This window comes from Taudactylus pleione, unplaced genomic scaffold (assembly GCF_031769625.1).
Source record: "Taudactylus pleione unplaced genomic scaffold, aTauple2 ptg000352l, whole genome shotgun sequence".
In the NCBI taxonomy this organism is placed as follows: Eukaryota; Metazoa; Chordata; class Amphibia; order Anura; family Myobatrachidae; genus Taudactylus; species Taudactylus pleione.
The window spans coordinates 15,670,521-15,694,000 of NW_028284753.1; the positions used below are offsets into that span (position 1 = coordinate 15,670,521).

General features: G+C 47.1%; 1 protein-coding gene across 2 annotated transcripts in view; it reads left to right on the forward strand.

Annotated features, from left to right (window-relative positions):
- Positions 1-23,480, forward strand: part of DNAAF6 (dynein axonemal assembly factor 6) — a 179,172-nt gene that overhangs the window by 139,058 nt on the left and 16,634 nt on the right. For both annotated transcript variants that reach the window (XM_088444298.1, XM_088444299.1), the window contains 3 exons: positions 17,463-17,538; positions 18,798-18,897; positions 18,971-19,067. In XM_088444298.1, coding sequence (XP_088300424.1) covers positions 17,463-17,538; positions 18,798-18,897; positions 18,971-19,067 — 273 coding nt within the window. The remainder of the gene's footprint in view (positions 1-17,462; positions 17,539-18,797; positions 18,898-18,970; positions 19,068-23,480) is intronic.

The window sequence follows — 23,480 nt, forward strand, 5'->3', positions numbered from 1 at the left end:
GCTGCCCTTTGGCCTCTTCATGGCTCCAAGGGAATTCACCAAATTTATGGCTGTCATGGCTGGCCATCTGCGGAGCCAAGGTATATGGCTTCTGCCGTATCTCGACGACCTCCTATTGCTGGCGGGCTCTCCGGAAGTACTTCTACGACATCTACACCTGACGATCGCTTGTCTGAAAGCGCACGAGTGGCTGATAAATTGGAAAAAGTCCTCCCTAATTCCCTCACAGAGGATGGTTCATTTGGGAGCCCTTCTGGATTCTCATCAGCAGAGGATCTTTCTAACCCCAGAAAAGATCTCCTCCCTACAACTGCGGGTGCGCAGTTGCCTGAACAGTTGCTGGGTGTTGGTTCACTCGGCAATGCGGGTTCTAGGGCCCATGGTGTCCGCGTTCGACATGGTGGTATATGCCCAGTTCCATTCCAGGCCCCTGCAGTGGCTGATTCTTTCCAAATGGAATGGGTTACCACACCAGATCAGGACTCGGATGCTGGTGTTGTCTCCGGAGGTGCGCCTGTCTCTGTCTTGGTGGCTTCAGACATCTTATCTCACCAGGGGTCGACCATTTTGGATCCCGGACTGGGTTCTTCTGACAACAGATGCCAGTCTCCAGGGTTGGGGTGCAGTGACAGGTCCAGTTTCACTTCAGGGCCGTTGGACAGCAAGAGGAAGCAATTCTCCAGATCAACATTCTGGAACTTCGGGCTGTGTACAGGGCTTTCCAGTTGTCAAGTCACGTTCTTCAAGGAAAAGCTGTGCAGGTTCAGTCCGACAACGCCACCACAGTGGCGTACAGCAACCATCAAGGGGGCACTCGCAGTCGAGCAGCGATGACAGAGGTGTCACGCATAATGTCTTGGGCAGAGTGCCACCTTCCGGCCATCTCGGCAGTGTTCATTCCAGGTGTCCTCATTTGGGAGGCAAACTTCCCCAGCCATCACGATGTGCATCCCGGGGAATGGTCTCTTCACCAAGAGGTGTTTCAACTCCTTGTGGACAAATGGGGCCTGCCGGAGGTGGACCTCATGGCCTCCTGTCACAATCACAAGTTGCCAGTGTACGGGTCCAGAACAAGAGATGCCGAAGCAAGCTTGGTGGATGCTCTGTCTGTGAGGTGGACATTCCAGTTTGTGTATCTATTCCCTCCAATATACCTGCTTCCTCCAGTTCTTCAGAAATTCAAGCAGGACGGCGGCACTATTCTGCTGGTGGCTCTGGCTTGGCCCAGACGTCCTTGGTACTCAGATCTTCAGAGTCTCTCTCCCCCTGAATCCTGAGAGCACCTTTTTCCAAGGTGCTCTCAGGATTCAGCCTCCCTGTGTTCCCCCAGTGGCTCCTTGGGATTTGGCGGTGGTTCTTCGGGCCCTCCAGGGCCCTCCATTTGAACCACTAGAGTAGGTGGAACTCAAGTGGTTGACTACTAAGACTCTTTTTCTCCTGTCGATTGCTTCGGCCAGGAGGGTATCCTGTCGTCTGCTCTCCTGTCGTCCTCCTCTTCCCTACACTTCATACTTCTCATTACCTACACGCTATATAATGTCTTTATCAGCTTCTCACATCAATCAAATCATAATTTCCCTCTTTCTGTCATTCTTTCTCAGATTAAAATGTTTCCTCTCCAATCTGTGTGTATGTGGTACAGGTTGAGTATCCCATATGCGAAATGCTCGGGACCAGGAGCATTTTAAATTTTTTCGAACTTCGGGATACCTGGGAAGGGGATGGGGGGATCCGGCAGGTGCTGTGGGAGTCTGGCGGGTGTCACGTAAGGCCTGGCGTGTGCTGATTGGGGGTCCGGTGGATGTCGCGAGAAGTCCGATGTGAGCTGTGGGGGAGTCCAGCGTGTGTGCCACGCCCATGCCACTAGTTATTGGCTATTGACAGTAGTGACGTCATGACACGTTATGACATCACAGCTGTCTCGAAATATTGCATTTTTTGGATTATTTCGTTTTTTAGAATATACGGATATGGGAGACTCAACCTGTACAGTATATATGCATGTCTCTGTTGTATCGTGATTTATTTGACTTTCTACTGTAGTATAAATGTACCTCTCTTGAATTTTCACCCCACTCTGCTATTCTTGATCCATATGTAGGGGTATATTTAAATGCTGATTTTTATAAGAGTTGTTGTCCATAGCAACCTATCAGATTCTAGCTATTATCTTCTAGAAGGTGCTAGATAAATGAAAGGTAGAATCTGATTAGGTGTTATGGGCAACAACTCCACTTGTAAACACCCGCTCTTTAGTAAATATACCACCTAGAGTAACACCCATATTATTGTTTTTTCTTTCCACATTTTTATTAAAAAATATATCTTTCTAAGCTTCACTACTATGTTCCTACCAATGAAAACCCACAGACTATCTACCCTTGCTTCTTCCCTAATCCCAGTTTTGATAACCCCTTCCTTGCCCCCAGTACAGCCCCAACTGTTATCTACACTTGCCTCATCCATACCCCCAGTACTGCATGTCCCTAACTTCCTCCTTGCCCCCAGTACAGCCCCAGCTGCTATCTACACTTGCCTCCTCTCTACCCCAGTACTGCCGGGATCGGTATGTATTGCCGCATGGCCGGCAGTTCAAATCCCGACAGCGCACTCCCGGTAGGGATGAAAGATCCCGACTGCTGCTTAAGGTAAGTAACCCTAATCTTTCCCCCCCCTAACCCTCCCTTAGGGGTGCCTAACCCTAACCTCCCCTTCCTCGCTGCCTAAACCTAAGTCTTCCGGGGGGGGTGCCTAACCCTAACCTCCCCCCGGGGGGTGTCTAACCCCCCCTTTCCCTAGCCTAAACCTAACCCTCCCGGGGGGTGCCCAACCCTAACCTCCCCCCAGGGGTGCCTAACCCCCCCTTTCCCTAGCCTAAACTTAACCCTCCCGGGGGGTGCCTAACCCTCAGTTTGCCCTGGGAGCCCTAAATGTAACCCTCACCCCCCCTCGCGGCTGTACGTGCCCGGCTTAACTTTGATCGGTAAGCTGGGTGTCAGGCTCCTGAAGTAGGTAAAATGACAGATGGGATTTCGACGCCTGTCATTTGTACCTTGCCGGGATTAGACAGTCGGTAAGCCGGCAGTCGAGATTGCGTCAGTTGGCTTCCCGTACTGCCTGCCCCTAACCCCCTCTTTACCCCCAGTACTGTGCTAGCTGCAATCCAATAAGACCAAAACCAACAATCTATTTTGCCACCAGAGGTAACAGGACAGTGGTCCCTGACGAAGGCCGACCGGGAGAAACGCGTTGGACACGCCCACCACACACCCACAGCCAAATGGCAGCAAGATACCACGAGCGGCAGCACGTTACAGCTCCGGAGGCACGAGCTGCCCTAACTGCCTCAGCCGCCCGTGTCTCATATGTGCAGCCCTGCAAAGAACTCACAGACTCTGCCTAGAGGACGCAGCGCTGTAAGACCATCGCCGGAGATTAGAGCCGGAAGCCACCTGATCATACAGCTCCGTGTCTGAGGGAAGCCCACGGAGGACACAGCCTTCAGCCCACCTTACCAAGCGATGAAACATGCAATACTGAAGCTCCGCTAAGTCCAGGACCAGTACACAGGAACGGACAAAGGTAGGAGGTGCGCGCACCTGCAATTCATGTGGCCACATATACAAACAATAGTTTTTCTATCATCCTCATTCTATCTATATGGAGCATTTTTTCATACTGGAACTGGAGTTTATCCTGTATACTTTAAAAGGACAATCAACCATTTTGCATACTACCATTTTTATCAATAGTCCCTATTAAGAGATTGATGCATATTTTATATATATATTTTTTTATTTTTATTTTTTGTGCCAAATCTTTTGCCTGTTTATTTGATTGTAAACTAACCACCTTTTTGTGCATTCATCCTATTATTTTTTAATCTCTTTACATTTTATATCGATTCAAATCTTGTACATTTTATACCATTTAAATAAATAAATATATATTTTAATTTTACCCACTATATCATATTATTAGATGTGCGCCCAATAAGACCAAAACCCACAACCTATTTTTCTTATATTGGTGATCAGGAAAGGGATCACTGAGGTCTGTGGCAGCCTACCACTTTCAAGTCTTCTCCCTGCTCTTCCCTCCTTATTTTTGAAAATAGCACGGAACATACCCCCTATACTGATTACCTCTGGTGGCGTATATTAAGCGGCCCTGGACACCGTTATCTTAACCTCCAAGGTGTCAGCTTCTTCTGTGTCTGGCTTCGCTCTTGGCGTGCTGACTCAGACTCTAAGAAGGCCCTTGAGGCTCTTCCTTACTCCGGCGATGTTCTCTTTGGGCTTGAATTGGATGAGATAGTAGCCACTGTGGCGACTTCAAAGATGGCGTTTCTACCTTCATCAGCAGCCCTTAGAGCGCGAGTGTCTTCTTTTTGATCCTTTCACCCACAAGGGAAAGCCAAGGGACAGTCCTTTTCTAGGTTACAGAGTTTTTCCTCCAAGCCTAGAAGCAAGCAGTCCTGGCCTACCAGACGCCTGGCTGCTAAGCCCGCCGACAAGCCTACCGATTGACAGGGTGGGCCTCTTCCTGGAGAACCCCAGTGTGGGAGGCCGGCTTCTGCTTCTCTTAGATGCCTGGATGGCGACCACAACAGATGCCTGGTTTCACAGTGTAGTCTTGGAGGGCTATGCTCTGACCTTCTGGAAGCGTCCACTGGCAAGGTTTTTTTTCACAGGCCTTCCAGGGGATCTGGAAAAAGCAAAAGCACTGCAGGAGTCCATTCACTCTCTGCTAGCCTCCAAGGTAATTGTTCTTGTCCCACTGACTCAGAGGGGCTCAGGCTTCTACGCCAGTCTCTTTTTGGTTCAGAAGCCAAACGGTTCCTCCCGTCCAATACTCAACCTCAAGTCCCTCAACAAGTATTTGCGGGATTGCTGGTTCTTTATGCTGGAACCAGGGGATTTCAGGACCTCCTTGGACATCCAGGACATTTATTTACATGTGCCTATCTGTCTTAGTCACCAGCGCTTCCTCCGGTTTGCGGTCAGGGAGGAGCACTATCAGTTTCGGGCCTTGACCTTTGGTCTTTTCATTGCTCCTCGTGTGTTTACGAAAGTCATGGTGGTCATGGTAGTTCACTTACAGCGCAAGGGTATCAGAATTCTCCTTTACCTGGACGATCTGCTTATCCTGGCCAGATCTTCGGACATGCTCTGGGAGCACCTTCGTCTGACAATATATCTCCAATCGCACTGATGGATCAACAATTGGAATAAGTCCTCCCTGACTCCGTCCTAGGAGATGCTCGATGTGGGGGCCCTGCTAGATTCCACGGTTCAGAGAGTGTACACCCCAGTGGACAAGATTCAGGATTTGCAGGACAGGATTCGAGGCTTCTTACTTCATCGCCAGGTGTCAATACACACCTGAATGCGGATCCTGGGTTCACTGGCCTCCACCTTCTACACGGGGAGTGCGCCTAGTTTCACTCCCAGCCTCTACAGGTGGAGATTTTGGCTTGCTGGGACAGATCCCATCTCCAGATCAAGCTGCAGACCATTGTCCTATCTTGGGAGGTTCGTCTCTCCCTTGTGTTGTGACTCCGGAGCTACCATTTGGACAGAGGTCGCACCTTCTGGAACCGCCTCCCGATCAATGTCCTGGAACTTCGAGCTGTCTTCAGGGATCTCTGTCAGGCTCAGCAACTCCTTCGACATTGCCCAGTACAGGTACAGTGTGACAACGCAACGGGCGTCGCTTAAATAAACCAGGGCAACAGTCGCGGCACCATGAAAGAGGTGAGTCTCATGTTCCAGCTATGTCGGCAGTTGTCATTCTGGGGGTCCAGAATTGGGAAGGGGACTTTCTAAGCCGCCAGGACGTCCACTTAGGCGAGTGGGCCCTTCATCCGAACGTCTTTCAGCTTCTAGTTCATCCTTTGAGTCTGCCGTACATCGATCTGATGGCGTATCTGTACATCCACAAGGTACCAAAGTACGGGTCTCGTACCATAGACCCAGGGGCTCTTCTGGTGGATGCCTTAGCTGTTTGGTGGACCTGACTCTCCTTGCTTTGACGGGGTGGCTCATTCAGACCATGCAAGCCCTCATCTGCTAGAGTTTATCATCAGGTTTTGGCATACATACTTCTCTTGGTGTTCTTCCAGGGGTCTTAACTCCAGATCCTTCCTGCTTCACTAGTCCTCTCGTTTTTACAGGCGGGTCTGGGTTTGGGTCTTCGCCTGTCATGCTTAAACTTGCGGGCCGATTCGGTTCTCTTTTAGAGACAGATTGTCTTGATGCCTAATTTCCGTACTTTCTTTCAGGGAGTTCTCCATGTGCAGCCTCCGTTTGTCCCACCGGTGGCTCCATGGGACTTGTGCTTCGGGCTCTTCAGTCATCTCACTTCGAGCCTTTGGATTCGGTGGGACTTCATTGGCTCACGTGGAAGACTACTTTCCTTTTGGCTATTGCTTCGGCTCGGAGAGTGTCAGACTTGAGTGCACTGTCGTGTCACTCTCCTTTTCTGGTCTTTCACTCGGACTGGGACGCTCTTCGGACTCTGCTAGGCTACCTTCTGATGGTAGTTTCCAGATTCCACCTCAATAAGGAGATTGTGGTCCCGGCATTTCAGTCTCCGGAGGATTCAGCGGAGGAGGCTTCTTTAGATGTTGTGAGGGCCCTCCACATCTATGTAGAACGTACCAGGGATATCCGGAAGTTGGATTCCCTTTTCGTCCTCTATGGTTTCCATAAGTGGGGCTGGCCGGATACGAAGCAGACCATGGCCAGATGGCTCCATTTAACTATCCGCCACGCATACGTCATGGTGGACCTTTTTGCTCTGGCCTTGGTGACGGCACATTCCACCAGGTCGGTTGGTACCTCTTGGGCAGCATGTTGTGGCGCCTCTGAGGAGCAGCTTTGCAGGACAGCCATGTGGTCTTCTGATCACACTTTTGTCCGCTTTTATGCATTTGATACCGCCGCGGATGCAGCCATTGGGCGACAGGTACTCAGTGCAGCTTAGGAGCGTCCCTTCCCTAAGAGGAATTGCTTTGGGACGTCCAAGCGTAGTCCCTGTGTCCCCTATGGAACATGAGGAAGAAAAGGAGACATGTCTTACCTGGTTAAGTCCTTTTCTTCGAACTCCACCCTGATGCACCTGGCTCATGGGGTTCACCTGTTTTCTGGTTTCCCTGTCTCTTCAGGTGTTTGTTTGTGTGTGTGTACCGGTCTTCCTTCTCCTTCCCGCTCCTGCCTTGGGCTTGCTAATTTGGCTGGCATGGGGCTAGGGGTGGGTATGTATTCATAAACAGCAAACCACATTAACTTTTTTTTTGTCAATCCTCAAATAGTAATTGCAGATATATTTTCTGTTTAACTTTGTACACTACAGAGGTTTAGCTAAATTTTTACATGGACAGTGGAACAGAAAATTTTATTTAGTAATTGTTATTATATACGTCAGTGGCAAATCTATAATGTGTGCACACACCCTGCAGCCAGAACAGTCTCTCACACTGATACCTGGCTGCCAATAGCGACATCTTGCCACTGAGATATGGCGCCAGCACAGGACCTAGCAAAGACTCTGGCTCTATTTTCTGCATATGTGCCATCTTTCCAAAGACATTGCCAAAAGATCCGGCAACCAGACAACAGTCAGGTATAGGGGGTGCCTCTAGCACACTGGCTTTTCATTTATTAACCCAAGAAAGCTAACCTTATAAAAAAAAGTTTCATAACCACTAACCTGGGTCTGTGATATCCGTAACATGAAAAATCTGTAGTATCCAGAAAAATACAAATTTTGAACAATGGTGCAATACATGGATACTATATATTCTAAACCAAAAATGACAGCTGAAAAATTAAAGATTGTTTTCATTCAAATACAATAAGAACAAATCACTGCCCAATGTTAAATGCACATTAGCTTGTGGCACATGTAACATTGGGCCTGATTCAGCAAGTGAGAGAACGCATTCACCCAGCCACTGAGAGAATATGCTAATCAGTGCATACGCACAGCACCCGCAGCACAAGATGCAGACGCCCAGCAATATATAATGCCGCCCACCTCCCTTTGCTCACAGCCTGAGTAGTCCGCAAGATAGGGGAAACATTGATAACCTCGAGAACCATCGAACATTAGCATAATAGTGGTTGACCTAACCTCATTTAGCATTTGACCAACTTCCTGCACACAGTGAGAGCTCAGGCTGCGTAGGACCCCGCAATTACTAATTTATTCATGCCCCTGCAACAGCGTTCAAACGCACTGGCATGCCTGCGTTCAGCCGACCACTCCGCGTTACGTCACTTCCATCAATATCGGAAGGGTCTGCGTACACACTGCGTGTAGTCTGCGTACCCTTACCCGATCGCACTGGCTAGTTCACGCACGCGTAATGCGAAAACATTGGCCAAGTGCATGTGAATTCGTGTCTGCATTCCTTGCTGAATCAGGCCCATTGATATGATGTATTTCGGTCTTGTTTCGATGGACATTCCACATCTCTTAGGTTTTGGTAGACGAATATTGGTTCCAACTACTGGTGCATTTTTTTGCAGAATGTCCTGTAACAACATCTTAACTGAGCGCCGCTTGAATGTTCTTTATTGAAAAGAAATGGCTGGGTGTGTCAGACCCATGGTTAGTTTTCTAGGGTTTAAGCACCTCTAATAGGTATACAAAGCTTTACCTGTATTTTACTAATGACCATAGTATGATCTAAATACAGTAAAGCAGCAGTCTACAGTCATAGATTGCCTTTCCTATTGGAACTCGCACCCACTCACAGCTCCTATTACTTCCTCCTCCACTGTCCTTTTGATATACAATCCAATACATATACCGTCCTACTATGCATCTTTAGTGTTATGTCTCTTGTTTACACTGGCATTCCTTTAACAACTCATCAGCCTTTTTCTTATCCAACCTCAAATTGTCTTGATATCTTAGCTGAAAAGACTCCTAGGGGTTTATTTACTAAAGTGCAGGTTTATAGAAGTGAAGGTGTTGCCCATAGCAACCAATCAGATTCTATTTATCATTTATCTAGCACCTTCTAGGCGTTTATAGTTAGGATCTTATTGGTTGCTGTGGGCGACATCTCCACTTCTATAAACCCACACTTTAGTAAATATACCCCCTAGTGTGTCACTATTGATCTTCCTATTCTATACTCACTACTACACCAAACTTTTTTAACCATTTAACTGGCTAATATTTTTTCAAAAACCGTCCCCAAAATTGACGATTTTTTTTTTATTAGTAAATTATATAAATAAGAGCATTTCAACCTAATTCAATATAATTGTCTTCTTCAGGGTCCATAGGGATTCACAGGTATACCATGGAGATATTAGGATTGGAGACCAGGCACCAAACCGTTAAAGCTTCAGCTCCCAGGATTCCTAGGGTCCTCCTCCATATATACCCCGCCCCCTAGCTATAGGACTTCAGTTGCTCGTTTGGTGTGGCAGGATTAAGACGCACCTTTGTAACGGGACTGCTCTGGCAGTCCTAAGCTTTTATTTTATGTTTTTGGGTTGGCAGTACTGAGCATCTGAATACGCATATATGGTGACTCCATCTACCTCCGTCGGGCCGCAATACCAGTAACTGTGCTGGTGATTTCGGTTGGTCGCGGCTAAACTTGCTAGCTGCTATGCTGCAACCTGGATTGCAACCAGATGTACGAACATGTCAGGTAAGGCGATTCCTTGCTTAAGGGGAATCGCGCGCGGCAGTCCTTGGTTCTGGTGTCAGAGACTCACCAGAAGCCGCTGCTGTCAGGGCCCGGGACTGTCCGCGTCCTCACTGCCACACCGTCTGACGCCGGGGATCGGAAGCAGATGCTTCTGCTGCCACGAGGCCAGCGTACCCAGCTGGTTAACGCAGGAGGTAGACGTTCCTCCAACCCAGACAGTCCCCACAAAGAGTTTCTAGCTCCTGGGTTGCTCCGCCTACCCTCCAAGTGTATATGAGACGCTCACGGTCCACGCTCAGTGCACTCTGTAGATGTTGGTCTCAGGAGGGTTTGGGTCAGTCTCCCTGTATACCTCTCCCTTGGTTAAGGTATATAGGGCCTGATTCAGAGCCGGACGCTCTGACAAGAGCGCTCGCTCTGAATCAGGGCCCTGCTACCTAAAATTGGAGCGTCCTCCTGGCTGCTCGCATAGCTGTGGGTGACCACCCACAGCTTATGCGAGCGGCCAAAAAGATGGTCGCAATGGTCAAGACCATCGCGACCATCGGGCTTGCGATGAGACCCTGCGGTAGGGTCTCGCTGCCGCAAGCCCAGGAGTGCTTTTGGCTCTATCAGAGCCGAAAGGACTCCCACTGACATCACTAGTGATGTCAGTGGGGCCGGCCCCAGACGGTAGGCGTTCCCATGGGAATGCCTCCGTCTGGGCAGCAACGCCCCCGGCACGCCCACCAAAGGGGGCATGCTGTCACTCACCATCGACAGCACGCCCCCTTTGGTGCGAGACCCATAGCGACAGCTTGGCCGTCGCTATGCGGGTCTCTCGCATGCGCACTAGGGCACCATCGACCCGCTTGCGAGCGTTCGCGAGCAGGTCTGAATCAGGCCCATAGTTCTCTATATGCTACCATTCCTTTGTGTCTGTGTAGTTGATTTAGAGTTCATTGTAATTTTATTACATATGCATTGTATGCGACTGTTTGCTAGCTGCTGTTTTTACATTGAGTCTGATTCAACAAGGAACGCAAGTGAGAGAATGCACGCACTCGGCCGATATTTTTGCACTGCATATGCAATCGCACTATGCGAACTAGCCAGTGCGATCGGGTAAGGGTACGCAGACTACACGCAGTGTGTACACAGACCCTTCCAATATTGGTTAACAGGAAGTGCCGTTTGTGGGTTGTGACGGGGGTGGTCATGCAAATGCAGGCGTGCCTGTTCGTTGGGACGCCGTTATAGGGGCGTGCATAATAAAGGCAGTGCAGCGGCATACACAGCCAGGTGACTTGATACACGCAGGAAGTGGCCACAATCCTGCATGACATCAGGTCAACCTCTATTGTGGGTATGGTTCCGATGGTTCTCGATTTTACTGATGTTTCCGCTGTCTTGCAGACTACTCAGGCTTTGTGTAAAGGGAAGTGGGCGGCATTGTGTACTGCTGGGCGTCTGCATCTTATGCTGTGGTTGCCGTGCGTATGCATTGATTAGCACATACAGTATATGCAGTGGCCAAGTGCGTGTGTGCGCACACTTGCGTTCCTTGCTGAAACAGGCCCATTGTCTTTTATATCTGCTGTCAATCATAACTAACTGTTTTTCTCTCCATCCTCTTGGGGTGGAAGTCTTTTTCTGAGTACGTCACATTCATTAAGATTTTGTGAAGGTTTTCATATAACATTGTGATTATTGCCTTTATTTTGAACATGTCAAAAGATAAAGGTATACAGGAGGGGGAGCCCTCTGTGCTGGTTTCATGTAAATCATGTACGGCTTATTTGTCCCCTCTGGACATTAAGGATGGTTTATGTGTTGTCTGTTGTAAAGAGCCACCTAACCAGTCCAGTTTACCTGTGCCTGGACAAGACTCTTCTTGGTTATCCTCTTTGTCCCAGGTAATGAAACAGTTTGTGCGTCATATGGCTGTTCCCACTATGCCTCCTTGGATGGGGTGTCCACAGCACGCTATGTTTGCACCTCCCATGCATTTTTCCTGGATGATTGTTGATGGCCATTCTAGTCAGCGTATGGTACCGTCTAATGTTGATAGCAGACTGGTAGTTACTAAGGCACCCAAGTGCAAGTTAGCTTTATCAGTCTGCTTAACATATGGATTCAGACAATTCATCAGAGGATTCAGATGATGCGCAAGGTTCCTCTCAAGGATCTATCTCGGGGGAGGACGAGCATCCGTCCTCAGTAGATGTTCCTTCTTTGGTGACGGTGGTTAAATCAATCCTAGACATTCAGAATGATGAACAAGCTCATAGTAAGAAGTCTGCAGCGTTTAAACACCATCGGAAGGTGGTCAAAACGGAGTTCCCTGAATCTGAACAGCTCACTGAGCTTATGGATGAGGCATGGGGTAACCCTGACTAATGTCTTTTTGTGAATAAGAGAATAACATCGTTGTATCCTTTCCCGGCTTCTGTATGTCCTAAACGGGAGGTACCTCCTACTGTGGATGCTCATGTAACACATTTAATAAAAAAAATGCTACATTGTCTATTCTGTCGCCATCTTCCATGAAGGATTCCATGGATAAAAAAAATTGAGGCGTGTCTTAAAATGATTTTTTCATCATCTGGAGCTGTTACTCGTCAGCTATGGCTGGAGCCGGTAGCCAAAGTGGTTGAAGAATGGGTGAGAACATTGGAATATTCTTTACCAAATGCTACCAAAGAATATATGATGTATATCTCTCATATACTGGAAGAGGCTTTTTAAAAGCTGATACAGGCTCAAAGAGGGTGCTAGAAGTTTTACCTTTCTATGAAAAAGTACTTTTTGGAGCAGAGTTGGATAAAATAATAGCTACTCTGGCGACTTCAAATTCAGCAGGTCTGCCATTTACAACTATAAAGTCTAGACAGGTTTCTTTTCGGTCCTTCAGTTCTCAGGGACGAGCAAGGCGTCTAAGGCGTCTAGTTTTCGCAAAATATCAAGGCGACAAACTAAGAGGTCTGGGCCGGCAAGACATCCAGTTTCTAAGCCGAATAACAAATTCTCTGCCTGATGTGGCTGGCCTCCTCCTGGGGAATCCCAGGGTGGGAGGATGACTTCTTCAGTTTGCAGATTGTTGGCATCAAACAACAACAGATGCCTGGGTCCGAGAAGTGGTCTCTCAGGGGTATGCCCTCACTTTCAGGAGGCATCCTCCCCAGAAGTTTTTTTGCACAGATCTCCCATCAGATGTGGTCAAGGTCTTGGCTTTTCAGGAAGCCATTCACTCCCTGCTGCAGGCGGGGGTAATAGTGCCGGTTCCTGTGTTGCAAAAGAAAGGGGTTATTATTCCAATCTATTTCTGGTTCAGAAACCGAATGGGGCTTATCGCCTTATACTAAATCTAAAGACCCTCAGCAGGTTTATCCATGTACCCAAGTTTCGTATGGAAACTCCCTGGTCAATTATTTTGGCAATGGAACCTGGGATTTCATGGTTTCCCTGGATATTGAGGATGCATATCTGCATGTTCCTATTATACCATCCCACCAGCAATTTTTATGGTTTGCTGTCCTTCAGCAGCATTACCAATTTCAGGCTCTACCCTTTGCCTATCTACGGACCCCGGGTTTTTACCAAAATATTGGCAGTCATGATGGCCTATCTCAGGCGTCATGGAGTCAGATTTCTGCCATATCTGGATGACCTTCTGATAATGGCACAGACTCCGGTTGTTTTACAAAACCATCTTCAACTGACCATAGCCTGCTTACAAAAGCACGGCTGGGTCATCAATTGGAAGAAATCATCACTTTCTCCAACACAGCAGATGGTACATCTGGGAGCTCTTCTGGATTCTTGGGCACAGATGGTGTTTCTGCCAGAGGACAAGATTGTGGCCTAATCGTTGCTAATACGCAAGCTGCTTTGAAAGCAAAGAGGAGTCTCCTTCCACCACTTGTGCGTCCTCTGCAAATATGGGGATGAGCAGCACAAGTCAACATACTGACATAGAAAACGAGGATGCTTCTGTGGAAGTGCACCAGGATGAGGAGGATATTTGTGTAGCTAACGCTAATAAGTATGTTGATGATAAGGATGTTGTTGTGTAAATCAGGCCCCAGTGCAAACAGTTCTTGCCCATGATAAGGAAAAGACCATTGTCATGCCTGGGCATTAAAAAATAAATCCACTTCTTATGTGTGGAATAATTTCTAACCAAATCGGGACAATTGTCATACCATCTGTACACATTGTCATGCCAGAGTAAGTAGAGGTAGGAACCTTGACCATCTAGGAACCTCCTCCCTGTTACATCATCTACAGTGCATCCATCAAAAGTGTTTGCAAAATTCAGAAACTTTGGCTAAAAAAGTAACAATAAGCAGTTGTCACGGCCAGGGTTTCTCGGCATGGTAGTCACCAGGTATTACCTGTGAGGTCGTTATGGTGGGGGGTCTCTGGCAGCAGTGCTGCTGTTTAGCGAGGGGCATTGGCTGCGTGTGGTTCTGTGTGGGCACATTGTCACTAGGCCTGGTGAGGTCTGGTGGTGTTTCCGTTCTGTTGGCATGGGCGCCTCCATCTTGCCTGCAGCCATGTGATTCCGGCTGTCCAATCCTGGTAGGTCATGTGCTCATTCCAGCCAGTCACAGCATGGCACTGAGTATTTAGGAAGGTCCAGAGCCTTCCTTCCTTTGCCAGTGCAACGTGTTTCTCAGCTGCGGCTGAGAGATAGTACCTGTGCCTTACCTGCCTGCCTGTCTGTTACGCTACTAGCCTGAACCTTGCCTGCTCCAACCTGCTGGATTTACCCTGCACCCTCCACATACCTTTTACCTGCCTGAGTACCAGAACCTGCTGTTCCATGCACCTTGCCTCCCTTCACTCCCAGCTGGACTGAATTACCTCAGCCTGCATTTGTTACAGCTCACCATACCTGCACTCGTTACAGCTCATCATTCCTGCATTCAGTTACAGCTCATCATATCTGCATTCTGTTACAGCTCACCATATTTGTTTACTGGACTGTTCCTGCCTGTCACTATCTGGACATTTCCCATTAACCCCCACTACAGTTATCAAGTGCACTTTAGTGATATTCCTGGACTTTTTATTTGCCATTCCCATGTCTTCTAAGTTACTTATTAAAAACTCCACTTTTTCATTTAAGTCTGCTTCTGTGTCTGCTTCTATCACCACCCCGGGTCCACAACAAATTCAGAACCTCACAGCAGTCCAGCATCAGCTAGCTCCCTTCTCTCTGCTAAATCCAAGCACCTGGCATCTTCACCACCAACATCTTCATCAACAATATCCTCAATCATAATCGGAACTAGTCCTGCATCCAATTTTATAATGCTAACTCAGTCCTCCCCTATCCAGGATTCCTCAGAAGAATTCATGAGCTCTATGCCTGCTGCTGCTGGGTGTGGATCTTCAACCCAGAAGGGGACCAGGAAGACTACTAATAGTAGTTAAAAAAAAATTGACTTTTAAACAATCCTTTGCAAGGTGGAGTAAGTGTGACAGCAGTCACCCAGTTGCACAGCGGATCACTGATGCCATAACATCTATGCTGGTATTAGATGTGCGTCCGATATCCGCCATTAGTGCAGTGGGTGTTAGGCAGTTAATTGAAGTCCTGTGTCCCCGCTACCAAACCCAATCTAGATTCCACTTTACTAGAAAAGCAATTCCCAGTCTCTACAGAGACATTAAAAAAAACTTAGTGTCCCCCAAAATGCCGTTGTACCCACTGTCCACTTAACCACAGATATGTGGACAAGCGGAATAGGGCAAACGCAAGATTACATGATTGTAACATCCCACTGGGTGGGTGGATTGCCTTCAGAGCCAAAAGACAGCAGCAGCATCTAAGAAACAGCAACTTATTCAAAGGCAGGCTACTCTGTGTATCACCGGGCATATTGCTGACAATCTCTTAGAAAAACTCATGGAAGTCATTGCAAAATGGCTTACCCTGCTTGGACCCTCCTCAGGATTTGTGATTTCTGACAATGCTATCAACATTGTTAGAGCATTACAGCAGGGTGAAATCCAAAAGTCCCATGTTTCGCTCACACAATCAACTTGTTGGGGCAATGGTTTTTTTTTTTAAATGACAGGGTCATGCAGGAGATGCTCTCTGTGGCCCACAAAATTTCTGTACATTTTTGCCATTCAGCAGGTGCATGTAGAAGATTGCAGCACCTGCAAGAAATGTTGAATTTGCCCTGTCACCAGCTGAAGCAATAGGTAGTTACAAGGTGGAACTCCACCCTTTATATGCTTCAGCGGATGGAGGAACAGCAAAAAGCCATCCAAAGCTACACAACAAACTATGACATAGGAAGAGGAGGGGGAATGTACCTTACTCAAGCTCAGTGGAAAATACTTTCCGTGTTGAAACCCTTCGAAGTAGTCACCTGTGAAGTGAGTTCAGATAGTGCCAGATTGAGTCAGGTGATTCCCCTAATTAGACTGTTGGAAAAGCAGCTTGAGAAACTTAAGGAGGAGCTGAAAAGAAGCGATTCCGCTAAGTATGTCGGACTTGTAGATCAAGTCCTTTATTCACTTTGCCAGGATCAAAGGATTGTCAGGATCTTACAATCGGATCAATACATTTTGGCGACCGTGCTAGATCCTAGGTTTAAGTCATATGTTGTGTCTTTCTTCCCAGCGGACACAGATCTGAAGAGATGCAAAGAGCTGTTGGTAAGGAAATTGTCAGCTCAAGCGGCACGTGATGCAGCGATGGCTCCTCCTTCAGTTTCTCCAGCAAGTGCAGCTGCCAGAAAAAACTAAACTTTCCCAAAAAAAGGCTCACTGGTAATGCAGATGAGTCATTAAAAACCAAGTTTTGACATCTGGTTGGGTCTTAAAGAATTGCCTAGAATTAGGAGCCAGGAGCCGCGGCTGCTCTTTCTATTGCAACATCGCTACCCTGCAGCTGCGCCGAGAGGGGGGAGCCGCCACTGTGGCCAGCAGTTATTGGGACACAACGGAGAGGAGGTGGAGTGTGCAGAGTGACCAGCAGGTCCCTCTGATATAGGCGGCTGCTGGAAGATTAGTTTCCCGCAGCCACCTAGTGGGCATTTCTGACTGGTCGCATCAGAGGCGACCATGTCAGGGAAAGCCCAGTCTGGTGTGGTCGCATCTGATACGACCATGCCAGGCAAGTGGTTAAGTTTACTTGCTGCCTTCTGCTGAATTAAGACAGCAGCCAGATCCCCAGAGAATAACTTCTCAGGGCTCACATCAACAGTAGATGCTTTCTCCCCTATATCCTAGATTTTAAAATATTTATCCTGGAAGAGGCTCTTTTAACCCCGTCATGCTTAGGACGATTCCCACTTCTCCTTAGCAGTGAAAGAGTTAATGTATCTCTATCTTTTGCTTTAATAGACTAAATGGAGAAAAGAGGGTTCATCATAGTGTAAATTGTTCAGAACAAATAAGGAAGTGTTTATATATGTTGTAGCAAACTGCGGGACATGTTCTCTAGAATACTAGTGCAGTCATATGCTATTGTTTAGTTCAGGTAGTGATATCACAGTCCACTTACTTTCCAGAATCTGTTTGCTTTTATTCAGGTCTTTAATTTCATATTAATATGCAGTGTTACTCATTAGATGCTTGCTACAAGGAAATCCTTATACCCTGACATGGTTGTGGCTGTCCATAAAACAGAAAGATAGTATACCTGTAATTTAGGATTCCTAAACCATAATATTATTATAATATATTATAGGACTGAAAGGTGATATAAGTTAGATATAGCAATAACTTGCTGATGTGTGTATTAACATTTCATATTATTTTGTGATGTTCTGCTTTCTTCTAGGGACTTTTCTCTTCTGCGTTAGTTGGTCCTGGAGACATTGGACCTTTAAAAGAGCAGGAACAGAAAGGTTACACCAGTAAGTACTATTAACATAAATATATAACAAAATGGTCCTTTATTTGGGTTATCATAATCTTTATAATAAGCGAGAAAAATGTGTCTGTCTGTTTGTCCTTTATGCACAGCCAGAGTTTTGTAACTAGCTCAAAAAAATTTGGTGGTGTAGTTTGACCTGGATTAGGGTTTGTCTAGGTTTGAACTTTGTCAGGGCCTCACACTGTCACACAACCCCCAAAAAACAGGACACTCTTACTGAGGGCCCAGCTTTCATACACACACTGTCACACTCTCATCTCTTCCTAGGAGGCTCATGAGCATCTCAGCACTCTATACATTTAGACCGTAGCAGACAGCATAATCAGTGTTTGATCCTGGTAAATCTCAGCATATGGAGATTACAAACAGGAGGGGCGATTGATCGCAGCCACACAGTGCCACTGCAGATGGACCTCCTTCTGACTCCAGTCCCGGCTTTTCCCCCCTGATGGCAGCCCTACTAGACATGGTCTTCAATGTTGGTCTGCAGAGTGATTTTAGGGGGTGATTCAGCTCGGATGCAGTGACAGGGGTCACGCAGATTCTCGATTACTGCGCATGTGTTTCTGGGCGTGGAGGGGACAGCGATGGCCTCAGTTTCCAAAAACGAGATGTGTCGCCCCAATTGGGGGGGACTGGAGAGGCGAGGATCTCTGTTCACTGACGGAGATTTCCTGGCCTCTTTTACGGCGGCATTAGCAACTGTTATAGTGGTAATAAGAATGCAGCATCGGATCATCTGCAATCCCTTCAGACGGCTGAGTGACCATGAGATTATGCAAGCCGGTATGAGAATACACTTGCCTGCACTGTCATTTACTCCTAGTTAGCATAGTTATCCAGGTTATAGACGAGGACAATGTAAAAAAAAATGAAGGCTACAGGTGTACTACTTCAGGGTTCAGTCTTCAACCCGGGCAACGCCAGGTATCCCAGCTAGCAATAAATAATACTATGTGGGATATATAGCCCATTGCTTTTGAAGAGCAAGCTCTTCATCCATCTAGAATAAACATTAGTTACATAGTGCGCATTCCTATATATTCTAAGTTATAGGTTGACTTTCTATCAGGTTCACAAGAAATGACAAAAGATGGACGCATGAGAAAAGAAAGCCAATGACACATAGATTGAATCAGTCTTTAAAGAGCAAGTTTGATGAGAGGGAACAACAGTCGGTTTAGCCTATTCCATTCCCAGGGTAATATCTACAGCCTCCCTTCTTGCTAATTCTTACAGCAACACACAAACCCAAGGACTGTAAGGACATCTGGAATGTGTTGGAAGTGCCAGAAGGATCAGAGTTTGATGACTGTTTGGACCCAAGAGAACAGCCTGAGTAAGTCCTGCTAATGTATTTTATTCAATAAAGCACCAATGCCAAGCTCATCAATACCTTTACATATTCACAGATATGAGATTCTTTTTAAGCAACTAGTTGGTTCTGAAGATATCTTTCTGGGCATGAGTCGCAAAGACCAATCGACAGCCTGCTGCGAATACATGGTGGTAAGCAATTGACATGGAATACCTTCTAAACACTTTCTTATTTCAATCTCCTCTCTAGGTAGTAGGGGCTCATCCGTATTATCGCTGACTATTAGGGTTTTAAGTGCTATATACTGGGTATTATTTATTTCCATTTTCTGTGTGCCCATCTAGCCTAACTTTCCCCAATGGCTGAAATCTGTTAGCCCTCACTTTTTGTTCAGCTTCTAACCATTGATTCTTCCTGCCTGTCCTGAACTTCTACCTTATTACTGACTACTGATCCTTTCTGTCTGCTCTGACTTTAGTGCTGTTTTTTTCCTTCGTTTGTCTGCCAATTTAGCAGTCTAATGCTGGGCGCACACTGGGCTATATATATCGACTGTTCAATCGAAAGGCCTATATATTGCGAGCGCATCAGCGGGTGTGTATCCCCTATATGTCTGTGAATGATGTTCACAGAACTATTGCATCAGCTATGCAGCACAGCCAATGGTCGATATGTTGGCACATCTGGCTGTGTGTATGGAGGTCCACCGACCGCTCGTACACTTGTTGCAGGGACCCAGCGGTGATTGACTTCTCAACTGGACTGACAAATTCAGATGCCCGCCCAGTTGTGCTGACAGCGCAGACACATCGGCAGAACCATTAGTAAGTGTATATGCACTTACCGATTGTGTGTACCCAGCTTAAGGCGGAAATGTATTGAACCTTCTAAAGAGTGGAGAAGTTATCCATAGCAAACAATCAGCTTCTAGCTAACATTTATCAAGTACGTTCGATAAACTGATAGGAGTTGACTGGTTGCAATGGGCAACCTCTACACTTCTCCACTCTTTAGAAGGTTTAATACATTTACCCCATCTCTTGTCCTGATCTCTAGTAGTCTCTGACCCCTTATGACTTTGTCTCCTCATCCATTCATTTCTCTGCACACTGACCATCTCTGGTATTGTGAAATTATATAATTATATTACCATGAAATAATTTCTAAGATAAAGATCATGTACCAATTCATCTAGCACAATGCTTAGCATCATGAGGCAAATTGCTGATAGCAAAATTTTGTGTCCCACTGCTCTACACCGAAGCGATGTAGAGCAGCGGGATGTAATATTTTGCTATCAGTGAGTCAGCACACTTAGGAAAATTTTGTTGAAACATTGGTTACCTTAGCCACTACAGTATCTTAATCACTGCTTCTTACCTGAGTGGCACCATTCCTACTCATACATTTAGACCATCACTGCAATGTTAGCCTCTGGAAGGCACTGAACCCAGGAGAGTCCAGGACCTAATCTTCAAGTTTTTAAGTTAGGCAGACCAATTGCCACCCCTCTGTAAAGGTTTCATACAAATCCATCCAGTGGAAAGCCCAGAACAGGCTCCCATGGTCAAAGTTCTACCCAGCATACACCAATGGGAGGTCTGACTGGGACCTTAACCCACTAGTATGTCTTTTGGGAATTACTGTTACCACTGTGTGAAGCTTTCGTCCATGTCCATCCAGTGGAAGGCTCAGGACAGGCTCCCCGGGTCACAGTTCTGCCCAGCAAACACCAACAGGAGTTCCGACCTGGATCTCAACATCCCTAAAGCCTGGCCAGAATCACACTGGACTACCTCACATTGGTTTCATGCTAATCGGTGCAGGGGTGTCCGAATGCATAACCAGACAGACAAACAGACCAATGCATTTTATATATATTCAGGGCTTGACAAATTTTTGTAATATCTATGAGCCAGCTTAAAAGTTTAGGAGCCAGTCCATCAAACACTGCCAAAATATATGAAAATTTGTATAAACAATCACACGTGTCCCATCGATGCCCCTTAACCTCCCCAACATGCCTTCAGACCACCACACTTGTGCCTTGAATGGTCATCAGATTCTGCCACATGACCATACCTGCCTCCAATCTATATTGTGCCGCACCCTAGGGCCCAAATCCATGTTATGCCACACCGTAGGGCCTAAATCCATATTATGCCACACACTAGGGCCCAAATCCATATTATGCCACAACCTAGGGCCCAAATCCATATTATGCCACAACCTACGGCCCAGATCCATATTATGCCACACCCTAGGGCCCAAATCCATATTATGCCACAATGTAGAACCCAAATTAATAGTATGCCACACAGTAGGAACAACATACATAGTATGCCCCACAGTATGACCAAATTCATACATATGTGGGATGATGAGTTATACAAGTACATATGAGGAGACATGTGTAACTTGGGGAGGGGTGGTGGGAGAGGCACACTTAGGGAGTTTTACCTGAGCACTGAAGGATCAAGGTGCAGGAGTCTTATTCATTAAATTACAGTGAGGCAGTCCTGGGGGCAAGGAGGGGTTTAGAGGCAAGCAGTGCTGTGGGTAGGGAGGTAGTAAGGGTGGATAGCAGCTGGGGCAGTACTGGGGGCAAGGAAGGGGTTAGGGACAGGCTGTTAGGATGCGGGCTGTGATCGGCCACTACTCACCTCCGCGCCGTTGTCCTTGGGCTTAGGTGTTCAGTCGCTGGGAGTGGAGGTGAGTGGTGTCTGAGTGTTCCCCCCGAGGTCTGTTAGGGCTTTCGTGTGTACGTCCTGGTTTCCGGGGTGCCGGGCATGGGCGCAGCCATGTTGGTCCATATCACCTGACTAGTCTCTCCCAATTGTAGTCCTGTGGTAACTCAGCTGATCCTCTGATCCAATGACCAGCTACCCAGGGGTATTTAAGTCTGACTCCAGGAACAGGAAACTGCTGTTCAACTTCGCTGTTCCAGTGACTGAGACTCACCAGTGTTGCTCTGTGTTATTCCCTGCAGAGTGTTGCTTCAGCCTAATCACAGTTCTCCAGTATTTCTTGCATTAGCTTCCATGCTAATTTTCAGTCTGAAACTTGAGCGCTCTCTCAGTTTTCCAGTCTTTTTAATGTTACTTTTTCTGTGTATTTTTTAGTGTGCTTCTCAGCCTTTATTGCAGCTTCTCTGTGGTACTGAGGTGTCAGGTTTCCTGCTAATTACTACTTAGCTTTCAGCTGGACCTCTACCAAATCCCAGTACATGCCTGTGTCCACATTTCTCTGAGTTTCTCTGTGCAAATCTACAACAGGATCTCTACATTCTCAAGTTCATTAGTTAATTTGCAGTGTTCAAGTATTCCGTTCATCACCAGTATTCAAGTATATAGTTCATCACCAGTGTTCAAGAATTTAGTTCAACTCCTGTTTTCAAATATCTCAACTCCTGTGTTCAAGTACTATATCAACTCCTATGTTCAAAGTATTATCTAAACTCCGGTGTTCAAGTAGTCTCTTAATCTCTTGTGTTAAGCTATTCATGCTAATATAGTCCTGGTCTTTCTGCTACTCCCAGGTACCTGTCCAGAGGGCCACGACCTGCCTACTTGGTGCAGCGAAATCTAAATCCCGATTGGAGGGGTCACTGGTGAAGACCACCAAGTGGGTTAGACTCTGGGCAGCAATAGGGAGACCTAGTCATTGGCACTCGCTGAGTTGTTCCCTAGCCACCCTAACCCCCTGACTTTTACCCTCACCTGAGGATTTCCCGTACGGATCGTGACACAGGCAGTACTAGGAGTAGGGAGGAGGTGAGGGTACATAGCACCTGGGGCAGTACTGGGGGCAAGGAGGGGGTTAGAGGCAGGCAGTGCTTGGGGGTAGGTAGTAAAGGTAGATAGTAGATGGGGCAGCATTAGGGGCAAGGAAGGGGTTAGGGGCAGGCAGTGTTAGGCGCAGTATTTACCTAATCCTTCCTGCTGAGAGCCATCTCACACAGCATGAGCTGTAGCCTCAGCTTGTCCTTCCAGTTCCTTCCTGGCCCAGGCAGTGTCCACCTCCCCATCTTCCTGCGTGCGGAAAGCTGGATGAAGGAGTCGAGGGTGGAGCGCAGGCAGCTGGAGGAGCCCAGCACCAACAACATAATGGGGGCAATAACACTGCTTTTGCAGCCGAGAGAGCCACAGGGTGACCTGCAAGGAAGGGGTGCAGAGCCCAAGGAGGATGCTGAGGCGCCGCTAAAGAGCTGCTGGATTCAAATAGCAGAACGGTGTGCTGGCGGGCAGGGAGGGAGGGAGACAGTGCAGGTGCATGGCAATAGGTTGAGAAACTAAAGGCAGCATGGCGATTGGCTGGGGAGACACTGCAGGCGGTGATTAGCTGCAGTGCGGGCAGTGTGTCCTGTGGGACGGACCAAAGTGGGTCCTGCCTCCCTGGATACCCTGGTTGCCAGGCAGCATAATCTGGTCGCCATGGAGACCTGGCCCCCGGGATTTGTCGAGCCCTGATATATATACTGTAAATATATATATATATATATATACATACACACACACACACACCCACACACACACACACACACACATATATATAATTATATGTAATACATACATCTTAAATACTTGTGTGTAAGTCATAGTGAT